Here is a 15,061-nt window from a genome sequence, read left to right as displayed (position 1 = left end):
GGTGCTTTGCAGCCGGGACACCCAGTCTGACAGTGGCATACTCTTGCCGTCAAACTTCGGTAGCACACTAAATATGGTGCCCATAGGGAGTGTCCTTGCAGGGGTTCCACCAATGCCCACAGCATCTCCATTAACATTAGCATTCCCGCCATTGCTGTCTGCTGCCTCCATCTTAGTGAAAGTACCCTGCTCGCAGCACCACTTGAAGCGATGGCCGGGGGACCACCATGGTACAGGAAGACTACTGTACACAAGATGAGGTGCAAACAACAAAGGGTAGATTTATTGGGAGGCAAGGAATGAAGTGGGTGAGGAAGATGCAAACAGGGGAATGCAATGGCAAGAGACACTTTACAAGAGTTATGAACTTTATCTTGTCCGTAAAATAGCACAGTGCTACAACTATTACAGCCTCAAATTATGTCTCACAAGCAAATTTAAACAAACAAATAACGATGCTACTCTACATATCTCCCTGGCCTTTACTAAGCAGGCCCCACGGTGGCCGTGTACCAACTACTGAAGCCTACACTAGGCCCTAACAGGTGCACCAAACAGGAACAGACTCACGGTGATGTTGGGGACTCAGGTCCAGTCCCAGGGGGGCCCCCAGCAGTCTAATATGGCGGTGCGCACGGCTTTCTGTCAGCTCTGTGAAACATGGTCTTCTCCTTGCTTCTGGGTCCTATGGACGCTCCTGGAAACTAAGTCCCTTTCTCGGTAACTTCGTGGCTTCACAAACTAGCACAGAACAGCCACCTTTGCTGTACTCAGAAAAGTCTTGCAAATTTCACAAGTACACTGCGTCCCAGGCTGTGGGACCTTTCTTGTAGCAAACAGTTCTCTCTGTCGCAGCTTCAGCTCACACACACAGTTCAGGCTCAGCTCCCCCCCTTATTTTAGGGCAGTTCATCTTCACAGTCTATAGCAGGGGGAAGCAGAACATTCCAGGTGCTGCCTCTTAAAGTGGCAGCGTGTTACAGTCCATAACAGCACCACCCTCTTACATGTTCTTTAGCCCAAACAAGTCTCTTCTGCTTGTTGCCTGTCCTTAGCAGTGGTTTCCTAGTAGCTATTTTACCATGAAGGCCTGATGCACAAAGTCTCCTCTTAACAGTTGTTGTAGAGATGTGTCTGCTGCTAGAAATCTGTGTGGCATTGACCTGGTCTCTAATCTGAGCTGCGGTTAACCTGCGATTTCTGAGGCTGATGACTCGGATAAACTTATCCTCAGAAGCAGAGGTGACTCTTGGTCTTCCTTTCCTGGGGTGGTCCTCATGTGAGCCAGTTTCTTTGTAGCGCTTGATGGTTTTTGCCACTGCACTTGGGGACACTTTCAAAGTTTTCCCAATTTTTCAGACTGACTGACCTTCATTTCTTAAAGTTATGATGGCCACTCGTTTTTCTTTACTTAGAATTTTTATTATGGCAAGAAAAAAGCAGCTAACAGTCTATTCAGTAGAACTATCAGCTGTATATCCACCAGACTTCTGCATAAACTGATGGTCCCAACTCCATTCATAAGGCAAGAAATCCCACTTATTAAACCTGACAGGGTACACCAGTGAAGTGAAAACCATTTCAGGTGACTACCTCTTGAAGCTCATCAACAGAATGCCAAGAGTGTGCAAAGCAGTCATCAAAGCAAAAAGGTGGCTACTTTGAAGAACCTAGAATATAAGACATATTTTCAGTTGTTTCACACTTTGTTAGGTATATCATTCCACGTGTTAATTCATAGTTTTGATGCCTTCTGTGTGAATGAAAATTGCACAGTCATAAAATTACAAAAAAAAAAAAAAAATCTTTAAATGAGAAGGTGTGTCCAAACTTTTGGTCTGTACTGTATGTACATATGTAGTCTGAATCCAGAAAGCCAAAATATCTTTTTTTTCCCCAGAGGGTTTTTTCCTCAAAGTTAAAACAATAAATAAAAATAAAATAACCCACATCCACTGGGTGGTCCAAAACAAATAAATTTTAATCCTAAATGCCCGTTTTATGTCATAATGTAAATATTTTTATAATATAACCCCTCCCTGAAATGGAGGTCACGGATGACGCTTCCTTTCAGGGAAGGGCAGGGGCTGCGGCAGTGACCGCAGCCTCCAACACCTGATAATCCTTCATTTGAAAGTCCTAGCATGCTCTGGGATTCTCACAAAAAGTCAGAGGAAGTACAAACAAAAAAAAAGTTGTTTAGTGAAGGATTTAGAATTTTTAAATTAAAACTACATTAAATAGAAGATAAGCATTTAAGATTAGTGTTTCAAACCACCTCTTTAAGATTCACTCATCTAACTCCTAAATGCTGACATTCCATGGAGAGAGGTCTAGTAACTCGTCACATGTACATTCTTTTAGAACCAAAAGCTACGCGTTCATAGGTATTCCCCCAAAAAAGTGGTATCCCCAGAAAAGTGGCCCAAGGTCTAGTTAAACACCACATCGTGCCCCAAGTACTGTATGTAAAGACCTTTTCTAACACATGTTTTCATCTTAGTAGCCACTAGTGCTTACTGATTGGTTGTAACCAGGGTTTGGCAAGTCCTCTTCTACATACACACGGTGATCTAGTTTAGAGAAGCAATGACCTTCACCGCTTCAGTTTCTGTATTTTGGTTGGACGGTGACACCAAGTCTTGAACTCACATGACTGGTGCAACGATTCAAAGTTCAGCCACTCTGGCAATGTAGACTGAACAAGCCCCGGAGCTTAATGATTGGCTGCAACAGGTACAACGTCTCCATAAATCTTCCACTGGTTTATTGTACATACAGCATAACCCAGTGTGAAGTGAAAATAAACACGGCTCTTCGGGCAAAATAGGAAAATAAAACAAATTGATATACAGTCACTGCAGGTGCAGTACCAGCTCAGGATATAACAGCAGGGTTCAGTACAGATTAACACAAAACCACTACTCCGGAGCTGCCAGCTCCAGACCCACTGAACACTGAATGCCTCAGAAGGCCAACTATTTAAACCCCACACCACGGGGGCGAAGATAAGGTGGACAAGGTCCCAACTGCTCTATAGTGGTCCGCAAAAAAACAGTTCCCTTAAAATGGCTGATTAACCTCTCTCTAAACACAGAGTGCTGGAGCAAACTTCTGGGTTTCAAATCACTGAAGCCAATAGTCTCAGTGAAACATCTCCCACCCAGCATTTTGCCAGTGACTGCCACAAAGCCCTTTATTGTAATTTTGTATGTCTAAATTGTCATTTGATAGCGTACAGGCAAATTATTGTATGTGAATGAAGTGGGTCGTTCCAGGCAGTGAACTTCTATAGCTTTATAACTTTAATATACACTGCTGAAAAAAATAAAGGGAACACTAAAATACCACATGCTATATATCACTGAATTAAATATTTCAGTTGCAAATCTTTATTCATTACATAGTGGAATGTGTTGAGAACAATTAAACATAAAAATGACCAATGTAAATGAAAATTATTATCCCATGGAGGTCTGGATTTGGAATGATACTCAAAATCAAAGTGGAAAAATCAAATTACAGGCTGGTCCAACTTCAGTGGAAATGCCTTAAGACAAGGAAATTATTTTCTGGTGTGTGTGTGTGTGTGTGTGTGTGTGTGTGTGTGTGTGTGTGTGTGTGTGTGTGTGTGTGTGTGTGTGTGTGTGTGTGTGTGTGTGTGTGTGTGTGTGTATGTGTATGTGTATATGGCCTCCACGTGCCTGTATGACCTCCCTACAATGCCTGGGCATGCTCCTGATGAGGCGAATGGTCTCCTGTGGATCTCCTCCCAGACCTGGACTAAAGCATCTGCCAACTCCTGGACAGTCTGTGGCGCAATGTGACGTTGGTGGATGATGCAAGACATGATGTCCCAGATGTGTTCAATCGGATTCAGGTCTGGGGAACGGGCGGGCCAGTCCATAGCTACAATGCCTTCATCTTGCAGGAACTGCTGACACTCCAGCCACATGAGGTCTGGCAATGTCCTGCATTAGGAGGAACCCAGGGCCAACCGCACCAGCATATGGTCTCACAAGGGGTCTGAGGATCTCATCTCGGTACCTAATGGCAGTCAGTCTACCTCTGGAGAGCACATGGAGGGCTGTGCATCCCTCCAAAGAAATGCCACCCCACACCATTACTGACCCACTGCCAAATCGGTCATGCTGAAGGATGTTGCAGGCAGCAGATCGCTCTCCACGGAGTCTCCAGACTCTGTCACGTTTGTCACATGTGCTCAGTGTGAACCTGCTTTCATCTGTGAAGAGCACCAGTGGCAAATTTGCCAGTCCTGGTGTTCTGTGGCAAATGCCATGCATCTGCACGGTATTGGGCCATGAGCACTACCCCCAACTGTGGACGTCGGGCACTCAGATCATCCTCATGGAGTCTGTTTCTAACCGTTTGTGCAGACACATGCCCATTTTTGGCCTGCTGGAGGTCATTTTGCAGAGCTCTGGCAGTGCTCCTCCTGTTCCTCCTTGCACAAAGGCTGAGGTAGTAGTCCTGCTGCTGGGTTGTTGCCCTCCTACGGCCCCCTCCACGTCTCCTGGTGTACTGGCCTGTCTCCTGGTAGTGCCTCCAGCCTCTGGACACTATGCTGACAGACACAGCAAACCTTTTTGCCACAGCTCGCACTGCTGTGCCATCCTGGATGAGCTGCAGTACCTGAGCCACTTGTGTGGGTTGCAGAGTCCGTCAAAGCATTGGTACCGAGATGTGGTCTGTGGTCCCCACCTGCAGAACCACTTCATTATTGAGTGTGTCTTGATAATTGTCAATAATTTCCATCTGTTGTCTATTCCATTTGCACAACAGCATGTGAAATTGATTGTTAAACATCCTTGCTTCCTAAGTGGACAGTTTGATATCACAGAAGCTTGATTTACTTTGAGTTATATTCTGTTTAAGTGTTCCCTGTATTTTTTGAGTAGTGTATATATGTTGTTCATACTGTCCTGTTCATGCAAACTGCATTGAACATATTGTATTTTCTTTGCCCTGCACTTCTCTTTTAGGACATATATGTGCAGGGAGCAGTTTAGTCTAAGACATGTAGTGAAGTATTTCTGTACCACCCAGGAAGGGGACTGCTGCGATGCCCACAGAGGTGTAAGCCTATTCTGGATTGCGAGGAAACTGAATGGCAGATGTTGGGGTACAAGCCTAATACAGAAGTGGTTGAACAGTGATTGAGACCCGATTACCACTGGGTAATTCCTATAGAGTCAATGTGCCACAGAGATTTACTGCTAGATGCACCTGGACAAAAACAGGTCAGCAAAATACATTCCACTGTGCAACCACCATCCAGTGATTACTGCTTCTGATGTTTGAGATGTAACCGCTATGCTAAAGCACACTGCAAGAAACAGTTTCTAAAACTGCACTTAAAATGCATACATCAGAAAACAGAATATTGCATATCCTATAAGTCAACCTACCAGAAGAAACTTTAACCCTTTGGCTACGGTCACACTATCAATATTTGGCCAGTATTTTATATCAGTATTTGCAAGTCAAAACCAGGTGAGGAACAATCAGAGGAAAAGTATTATAGAGACCAGTCACCACTTCTGCATTTTTGACCCACTCCTACTTTTGGCATATAAATACTAATGTAACATACTGACCAAATACTGATAGGTGATCTAAGGATAGATCGGAAGCCTCTCCCACAGCCAAACAAGTCCTCCTGCTTTGCGCTGATGAGGGGCAAACACCCCAAAGCACCTTCCTGCAAATTGAGTTTTTAACTTGGCTTCTAGTCCATGGTCTTGTAGAATGGCCTTTCTAAAGGATTATTATTGACTTATAGGATTGCTACTTCCTACAGCTGGTGCTAGAGTTCCTGTTTTCTTCTGTGGAGAGGCTGTTTATAGTAATAATCACAGCCAGGGAAAAGTATTTCCTTGTATTTCACAGTTTGCTGTGCAAGAAGAGAGGGAAGTTTAGTCACCATCTTAGATTCTGTTTTAATCTGGCATCACCCGATGTTCCACCTACTTTCTAGTCCTGTGCATCAGGCATACAGCACTCCATGAAGTCTTTATGGTAGGATGTGGAGGTTACATCTATCAAAATATCCAGACCCATTTTAAAAACTTTCAAAGTTTTTTTTTTATTTCACCGTTTATATATTCCCAGAATCATCCTCCAACCTAGTGCAACTGGCTGAACAAGCTGCCTGTGTTTACGTTAGATATTCCAGCCAGATTCCAAATGTATTATAATTTTATTGACACGTCTTACCTTTTTTCTATTTTTCTTTTATTGTTGATACAGGAATCGGATGGCACTGGTGACCAGCGCTAGTTAGACTAGAGTGTACATTATCACAAAAGACCGTGAAAACATAAGTGTTATTGGAGAAAGTTAAAACACTCAGGTCTTTTGACAAAAGGAAAAGGATTTGAAGCTTTTGTTGTTAACACGACCAAGGAGCTAACCGAATTCAATAACCTGGGTGTGTTTGTGTGCCTTAATATTTTCTGAAAGAAATGCTTCCACTAGAGGATGAGCCCTAGTCACGATCTTTTCTATGTCCAAGAACAGGTCTTATGAGCAGTCATTATCGGAAGGTCATAAACTCACCCACATTGGGTCAGTTAGGTCATAATCCTGCATCCTGATGCAATCCATGCTAATTTCAATCTTATTTGTTGGACCATTTTCTGTTGGATCACTGCAAAAATTCAAGTCTATGGGTTGTACAGAGTGCATTGGTCTGTAAAAGAATAAAGAATGAAAACGGTTATGTCTCAAAAACACATCGAGCAATCAAAAGGAGGCAATCATACTGCAAATGATGATTCTCACTGTGTGTGAACAGGGTTTACTAAAATACAATTTGTTGTAGACTTTAAAGATAACTTGTCATTTCAAAAAATGCTATCTAATATGCAAATAGACAACATTTTAAACTTGTCTAGCTAGTTTGCTGGAAGCACAGCTACAGAGAGAAATCTACTATATAATTGTTTAAGGGTCACTTCCGTCTGTCTGTCCTTCTGTCTGTCACGCATATTCATTGGTTGCGGCCTCTGTCTTGTCATGGAAATCCAAGTTGCCGACCAATCAGCGATGGCCATAGTCTGGCAGCGAAATGACCGCTGCTTTACTGCCCTGCAGTCAGTACTGAGCGCTCACACAGGGTTAATGCCAGCGTTAACGGACCGCGGTGTAACGCACTCCGTTAACGCTGCTATGAACCCTGTGTGACCAACTTTTTACTATTGAGGCTGCTTATGCAGCCTCAATAGTAAAAAGACCTAATGTTAACAAATAATAATAATTAAAAAAAAAAAAAAAGAAGGTTATTCTCACATTCCAACGTCGCGTGCTGTCCTTGGCAGTGCAAGCGGCAGGTTTCGGTGCCAAGGATGCTATGTGAGAAGGACCTGCCATGACGCCACGGTCATGTGACCGCGACATCACCATAGGTCCTGCACTCATACCAACCCTGGGACCGATAGCTGCCGCGTGCACCGCACACAGGCGCCAGGACTTCAAGGGGCCTTTGGAAGGTGAGTATTTATTTTTTATTTTAAGTCTTTTTTAACCACGCATATATTGCCCACATTGCTATATACTGCGTGGGCTCTGTTATATACTACATCTCTGTGCTATATACTATGTAGCTGGGCAATATACAATGTGACTGTCCAATATACTACGTGGCTGTGCAATATACTACGTGCTCTGTTATATACTACGTAGCTGTGCAATATACTATGTGGCCGTGTCGGTTCTGTTATATACTACGTCGACTGTGCAATATACTACGTAGCTATGCAATATACTACATGCCTCTACAATATACTACGTGGCTCTGCTATATAATACGTCGCTGACCAATATACTACATAGCTGTGCAATACACTACGTGACTGTTATATACACTATGTGGCTGTGCAATGTACTATGTGGATCTACAATATACTATGTGGATCTACAATATACTACATGGCTACTTTATACACTACATGGCTCTGCTATATACTACATACGCTATGTTACATCCTACGTAGCTATGTTATATACTACGTCGGTTGTGTTATATACTACGTCGGTTGTGTTATATACTACGTCGGTTGTGTTATATACTACGTCACTGTGCAATATAGTACGTAGCCTGTGCTATATACTGCCTACATATTCTAGAATACCCAATACGTTAGAATTGGGTCACCATCTAGTGAAGTTATTTTCTCCCTGGAGCCGCTCATTTCCAATCATCAGGTTGGTACAGGGAGTAGTCAGGTAACGGTTATGTTCGCACAATGAATATTTTGTGAGATTTTGAAGTTGCAGATTTTCTGCACCTGTTATCTTAATTAGGTTACTTTACTTGCCAATTTTGTTCCATTGCATTCTTTTACTTGCATTTTAACTGCAGTTTTTGTCTCTTGGTATGCCTGGTTTTAAAATTTCAAGCTGCTTTGTTTTTGATATGTCCTGGTATTTGGCTTTGACAAAACTGATACAGTATTGTGTGTTGTACATGCATTTTTAGCATATTTACACAGCGGAAACCATTAAAAACTTTTTTTTAAATTTCCACAACTAATGCAATTCTATGGTTACAATGTGATGATTAAACTCTGCTTATCTGCGAAAGAAATTGAGTTGTTGCGAAATTTAAAAATGCACCACTGACGTTTACACAGCGTTAAAAAACAAACAAGCAAACAAAAAAAAAAAAAACAGTGGGCATGAGATTTTTCAAATCACATCCACTTTGTTAAAATTGTAATATGCTGCAGTCTTTGTGCAGTGAAAATATATAGCATCAAAAACTCATAGTCACAGCTTTCTACATAGAGCTATAATTATTCCCCTGCACATTGATTGACAGCCTGTCCTGTACACAACTTGTTCCACATTATTAATCAAGGTGCAGGGGAGTAATTACATTGCCCTGTATTGAGCAGTGACTTGCAGATTCTTACATCAGCCCAATGAGTTGCAGCGAGCAGCCGCAGAGCGGATACAACTTGATTTTCTCCCTGTAGCCATGTTTTAATTAACACACCAATACATGATTAAAACACCATATACATGCAGATTATGGCAACTGGTATCTGGCAGACTGAGGTCATTGTTTGACCTCCTATCGCCTTGACCATTCTCAGCAATGGCATGCGGTGGTGGGGGGGGTGGCAGTAGAAACATCTCAATATTGTGGTCACTACTGACCGTGGCATTTAGTAAATTAAACAGCTAGGGAGGGTGGTGACATTTTGTGACCCATCTAAATTACTGCTATAGGATATGACTAAAATGTCAAACAAGGGATACGCACATGTGCTAAGCCAATCTTTACATTCGTCTTTCAGAGGTTAGAGTTGTAGCCTCTAGCTCAATATTATTACAGTATAATGCCAACTAATTTTATACAGTTCACATTAGAGTCAATTCACTGGTCCAGAAATATTCACATGTTACTTGGGGCTCTAGACCACACTCCAGTTGAGCAAAAAGATTCTCAGGCCTATCTACAAAATGTGGGTATATGGCCGCTGGACCAGAGCCCTCCATCTACTTGCTGACATTCTTGGGGGCATCTTCTGATTAGTAGGTTTGGCAAGATATCATACAAGCATTGCGGTACAACAATGGTGTTGCACCAGACATAGTAATCAGAAGAGGGTTCACAGTGCTCTAGTCAGAGTCCTGCCAATATTTTTTCAACCCAGAACCAAAAGTTTGCTTAAAAAGCTGAAAGTCCAAACTCAGCTCACTTTCAAACCTAGCAATTTTCTGCCTAAAAATGAATGATACACTTACCCTAGAAACTCCCAGAGACGATCAAATACGCCTGGGCTTTTGTTTTCTGAACTTTGAGACATTGCTGTACGGTAATACCTTTCCTTACAGGAAAAATGGGTTGACGTATCCACAAACCTGGTTGGATAAAAAAAAAAAAATATATAATATTATTATTATTATTATTATTAATTAGATACTGGTATTCTAAACCATGAATGTTACAAATTATATACATTTAGTACATGGTGTTGATTTTTTTTTTTTTAATCTTGATCTAATATTGAATCTACTAGTTTCCAATATAACATCATACTCTACTGACGGAAGAATCTATAGGTTTTGGTCTACCAAGTCTGTTATATTTAAAAATGAAAGAAAATATTTAGGAAAAGATAAATGGATAGATAGGAAACTATAAATAAATAAGGAAAAGAAGAAGAAAACGAAAAATGTAAAAAAGGAAACAAGGGTCTTCAGCAACAATGAGTGATTGATTGAAGAGCAGCACTCATGTGAGAGTGTTGAGTGAAGGTGAAGGCAGTGACCCAGGAAATGGAGGCGGTGAAGCAGACTGATGTGGTTTAGGTATAGCAATATGATACATGACTCGACCACTGACTGCAAAGTATAAACAGAATAAGCACGTTATAGAGATGTAAGGATGAAATACTGTCAGTGGTCATAGACTGACAGATGACATGGTTTTCCTTCTAAACATTGATATTATTGATGATCAACCTACAACCAAGAAGAGGTAGAAGAAAATGTCATCACTAGCCATTAAAGTAAATACTGCAGAAAGATACACCAACAGCGTCTAGTCTGTCTGTTACAGTTCATGACCTAAGTATTTTAAACAGTTCAACGAATACAACCCCGTTTATAATAAAAAAAAAAAAGTTGAAAAAATTAACATGAGATTTTTAGTACACGTTTTAATCAAACTGTAAAACCCCATTTTCTACGTTGGGATGAGCACTTACTGTTAGTTGAGCTCTATTGCATGACATCCACTGTGGTCAAAAGTTAGAAACTGTAGAGAGAAACACAACACCCCGACAGTACGCTACTGCTATGGTAGCAAGACTGACCATCAAAAAGCAAAGGATGGGGGGGGGGGCATTTTTTAATATGTTTTTTTGTGCCAAAGCTAAATTGATTGAATAGGAATAGTAAATATAACAGGAAAACTTCTATATCTCTTTCCTGTTTAGGTACCTTCTGTACTTTGGAAAAATGCCGCTACAGTTCTTTGAGGCAGTTTTTTCTTTTAGTAAAGTACAGAAGGTACCTAAACAGGAAAGAGATATAGAAGTTTTCCTGTTATATTTACTATTCCTATTCAATCAATTTAGCTTTGGCACAAAAAAACATATTCAAAAATGCCCCCCCCCCATCCTTTGCTTTTTGATGGTCAGTCTTGCTACCATAGCAGTAGCGTACTGTCGGGGTGTTGTGTTTCTCTCTACAGTTTCTAACTTTTGACCACAGTGGATGTCATGCAATAGAGCTCAACTAACAGTAAGTGCTCATCCCAACGTAGTACACATAGTATATATAATTCCGCACAAGATGGCATAAAAGCCGGTAATTCAATTGCCGGCTTTTGCTATCTCCTTCCCAAACCCGACAGGATATGAGACATGGTTTACATACAGTAAACCATCTCATATCCCTTTTTTATTACATATTCCTCTTTAGTAATGTAACAAGTGTCTGTGTGTAAAATTTTGAAGCTCTAGCTATTAAATTAAAGGGTTAAATCCTGGAAACAATTGGCGTGGGCTCCCGCGCAATTTTCTCCCCCAGAGTGGGAAAGCCAGTGACTGAGGGCAGATATTAATAGCCTAGAGAGGGACCATGGTTATAGGACCCCCCCTGGCTAAAAACATCTGCCCCCAGCCACCCCAGAAAAGACACATCTGTAAGAAGCGCCTATTCTGGCACTTAGCCTCTCTTCCCTTTTCTGAAAAGTTTCCACGGTTGAGTTCATATGAGTTCATCCAGCAGAGGGCGCATCACCGTGACTCGAGGTAACTATAGGACATTTCCCTGCATTCCATTCATTCACCAAATTTTACAGACAGGAGCACAGCTGCATTAGCAGAGCTCCTGGGTGTAAAATGATTTAACCCCTTCAGATGGATTTACAGCGTGGGACAAGACTGATCGACGGAAGGTATGGAATATTGTTGTTTTGTTTAACTTTATTTCAGATGACAAGGGTCTTCAGGTGGATTGATTAATAAAATATTAACCCCTTCCTGATGTCAGACTGGATAGTACGTCCGACGTCAGGTCCCCTGCTTTGATGCAGGGCTCCGCGGTGAGCCCGCATCAAAGCCGGGACATGTCAGCTGTTTTGAACAGCTGACATGTGCCCGCAATAGCGGCAGGTGAAATCGTGATTCACCCGCCGCTATTAACTAGTTAAATGCCGCTGTCAAACGCAGACAGCGGCATTTAACTACCGTATCCGGCCCGGCGGCCGGAAATGACGTCATCGCCGACCCCCGTCACATGATCGGGGTCGGCGATGCTTCAGTATTGTAACCATAGAGGTCCTTGAGACCCCTATGGTTACTGATCGCCGGTAGCTGTGAGCGCCACCCTGTGGTCGGCGCTCACAGCACACCTGATTTTCTGCTGCATAGCAGCGATCTGATGATCGCTGTTATGTAGCAGAGGCGATCGAGTTGTGCCTGCTTCTAGCCTCCCATGGAGGCTATTGAAGCATGGCAAAAGTAAAAAAAAAAAAAAAGTTAAAAAAAATGTGAAAAAAAAAAAAAAAAGTTTAAATCACCCCTCTTTCGCCCCAATCAAAATAAATCACTAAAAAAAAAAATAAAAAAAAAAATCAAACCTACACATTTGGTATCGCCGCGTTCAGAATCGCCCGATCTATCAATAAAAAAAAAAGCATTAACCTGATCGCTTAACGGCGTAATGAGAAAAAAATCAGAAACGCCAGAATTAAGTTTTTTTGGTCGCCGTGACATTGCATTAAAATGCAATAACGGGCGATCAAAAGAACGTATCTGCACCAAAATGGTATCATTAAAAACACCAGCTCAGCACGCAAAAAATAAGCCCTCAACCGACCCCACATCATGAAAAATTGAGACGCTACGAGTATCGGAAAATGGCCCAATTTTTTTTTTTAGCAATGTTTTGAATTGAATTTTGAAACAGTGCTATGCAAAAGTGTCAGATCAGCGATCTGATCTAATATAGTGATGTGCCACCCTGGGACAATGTTAGAAAGTAAAAAAAAAAAAAAAAAAATTTCCAAATAAAGAAAAAAAAAATATTTCCCAATAAATCCATTTATGTAAATTAAAAACAACAACAAAAAAAGAACAATAAAAGTACACATATTTGGAATCGTCGCGTCCGTAATGACCCGCTCTATAAAACTATCCCACTAGTTAACCCCTTCAGTGAACACTGCAAAAAAAAAATGAATAAAAAAACAAGGCAAAAAACAACGCTTTATCATCATACTGGCGAACAAAAAGTGTAATAACATGCAATCAAAAAGACTGATATAAATAAACATGGTACCGCTGAAAATGTGATCTTGTCCCCCCAAAAAAAGCTGCCATACAGCATCAGCAGAAAAATAAAAAAAGTTATAGCTCTCAGAATAAAGCGATGCAAAAATAATAATTTTTTATATAAAATAGTTTTTATTGTGTAAAAGCGCCAAAACATAAAAAAATGATATAAATGAGGTATTGCTGTAATCGTACTGACCTGAAGAATAAAGCTGCTTTATCAATTTTACCACACGTGGAACAGTATAAACGCCCCCCCTAAAAGAAATTCAGGAATTGCTGGTTTTTGTTCATTCTGCCTCCCAAAAATTGGAATAAAAAGCGATCAAAAAATGTCATGTGCCCGAAAATGGTACCAATAAAAAAGTCAACTCATCCCGCAAAAAACAAGACCTCACATGACTCTGTGGGTGAAAATATGGATAAATTATAGCTCTTAAAATGTGGTGATGCAAAACCTATTTTTGCAATAAAAAGCGTCTTTTAGTGTGTGACGGCTGCCAATCATCAAAATCAGCCAAAAAAAAAAAAGCTATGAAAGTAAATCAACCCCCCCCCCCTTCATCACCCCCTTAGTTAGGGAAAAATAATAAAATTTTAAAAAATGTATTTATTTTCATTTTCCCATTAGGGTTAGGGTTAGGGCTAAAGTTAGGGTTAGGGTAAGGGTTGGGGTTAAAGTTAGGGTTTGGATTACATTTATGGTTGGGATTAGGGTTAGGGGTGTGGTTAGGGTTATGGTTGGGGGTGTGTTTGGGTTAGGGTTTCAGTTAGAATTGGGGGGTTTCCACTGTTTAGGCACATCAGGGGCTCTCCAAACGCGACATGGCGTCCGATCTCAATTCTAGCCAATTCTGCGTTGAAAAACTACAACAGTGCTCCTTCCCTTCAGAGCTCTCCCGTGCACCCAAACAGGGGTTTACCCCAACATATGGAGTATCAGCGTACTCTGGACAAATTGGACAACAAATTTTGGGGTCCAATTTCTCCTGTTACCCTTGAGAAAATACAAAACCGGGGGCTAAAAAATAATTTGTGTGAAAAAAAAAAGCTTTTATTTTCACGGCTCTGCGTTATAAGCTGTAGTGAAACACTTGGGCATTCAAAGTTCTCACAACACATCTAGATAATTTTCTTGGGGGGAGGGGGTCTAGTTTCCAATATGGGGTCACTTTTGGGAGGTTTCTACTGTTTAGGTACATCAGGGGCTCTGCAAATGCAACGTGACACCTGCAGACCAATCCATCCAAGTTTGCATTCCAAACGGCACTCCTTCCCTTCCGAGCTCTGCCGTGCCACCAAACAGTGGTCCCCCCCCCCCACATATGGGGTATCAGCGTACTCAGGACAAATTGGACAACAACTTTTGTGGTCCAATTTCTCCTGTTACCCTTGGGAACAAAAAAAATTGCGGGCTAAAAGGTCATTTTTTGGAAATAAAAAATGATTTTTTAATTTTCACGGCTCTACATTCTGAACTTTAGTGAAACAATTGAGGGTTAAAAGTGCTCACCACACATCTAGATAAGTTCCTTAGGGGGGGGGGGGGAAATGTCTTTCCAAAATGGGGTCACTTGTGGGGGATTCCACTGTTTAGGCACATCAGGGGCTCTCCATACGCGACATGGGTTCCGATCTCAATTCCAGCCAATTTTGCATTGAAAAGTCAAATGGCGCGCCTTCCCTTCCGAGCTCTGCCATGCGCTCAAACAGTGGTTTACCCTCATATATGGGGTATCAGCGTACTC

At 41.5% G+C, this 15,061-nt stretch overlaps 1 protein-coding gene across 11 annotated transcripts in view; it reads right to left on the bottom strand.

The window, feature by feature from the left end:
• TP63 (tumor protein p63) overlaps window positions 1–15,061 on the bottom strand; it is a 273,579-nt gene that overhangs the window by 184,002 nt on the left and 74,516 nt on the right. For all 11 annotated transcript variants that reach the window (XM_077290281.1, XM_077290289.1, XM_077290284.1 and 8 more), the window contains exons 2-3: window positions 9,775–9,891; window positions 6,580–6,712 (exon numbers count right to left, since the gene is read on the bottom strand). In XM_077290281.1, the coding sequence (XP_077146396.1) occupies window positions 6,580–6,712; window positions 9,775–9,836 (195 nt within the window). In that variant the 5' untranslated portion in view covers window positions 9,837–9,891. The remainder of the gene's footprint in view (window positions 1–6,579; window positions 6,713–9,774; window positions 9,892–15,061) is intronic.

The sequence above is a fragment of the Ranitomeya variabilis genome, chromosome 2, assembly GCF_051348905.1.
Source record: "Ranitomeya variabilis isolate aRanVar5 chromosome 2, aRanVar5.hap1, whole genome shotgun sequence".
Classification (NCBI taxonomy): domain Eukaryota; kingdom Metazoa; phylum Chordata; class Amphibia; order Anura; family Dendrobatidae; genus Ranitomeya; species Ranitomeya variabilis.
This window is presented reverse-complemented; position numbering and strand designations above follow the sequence as displayed.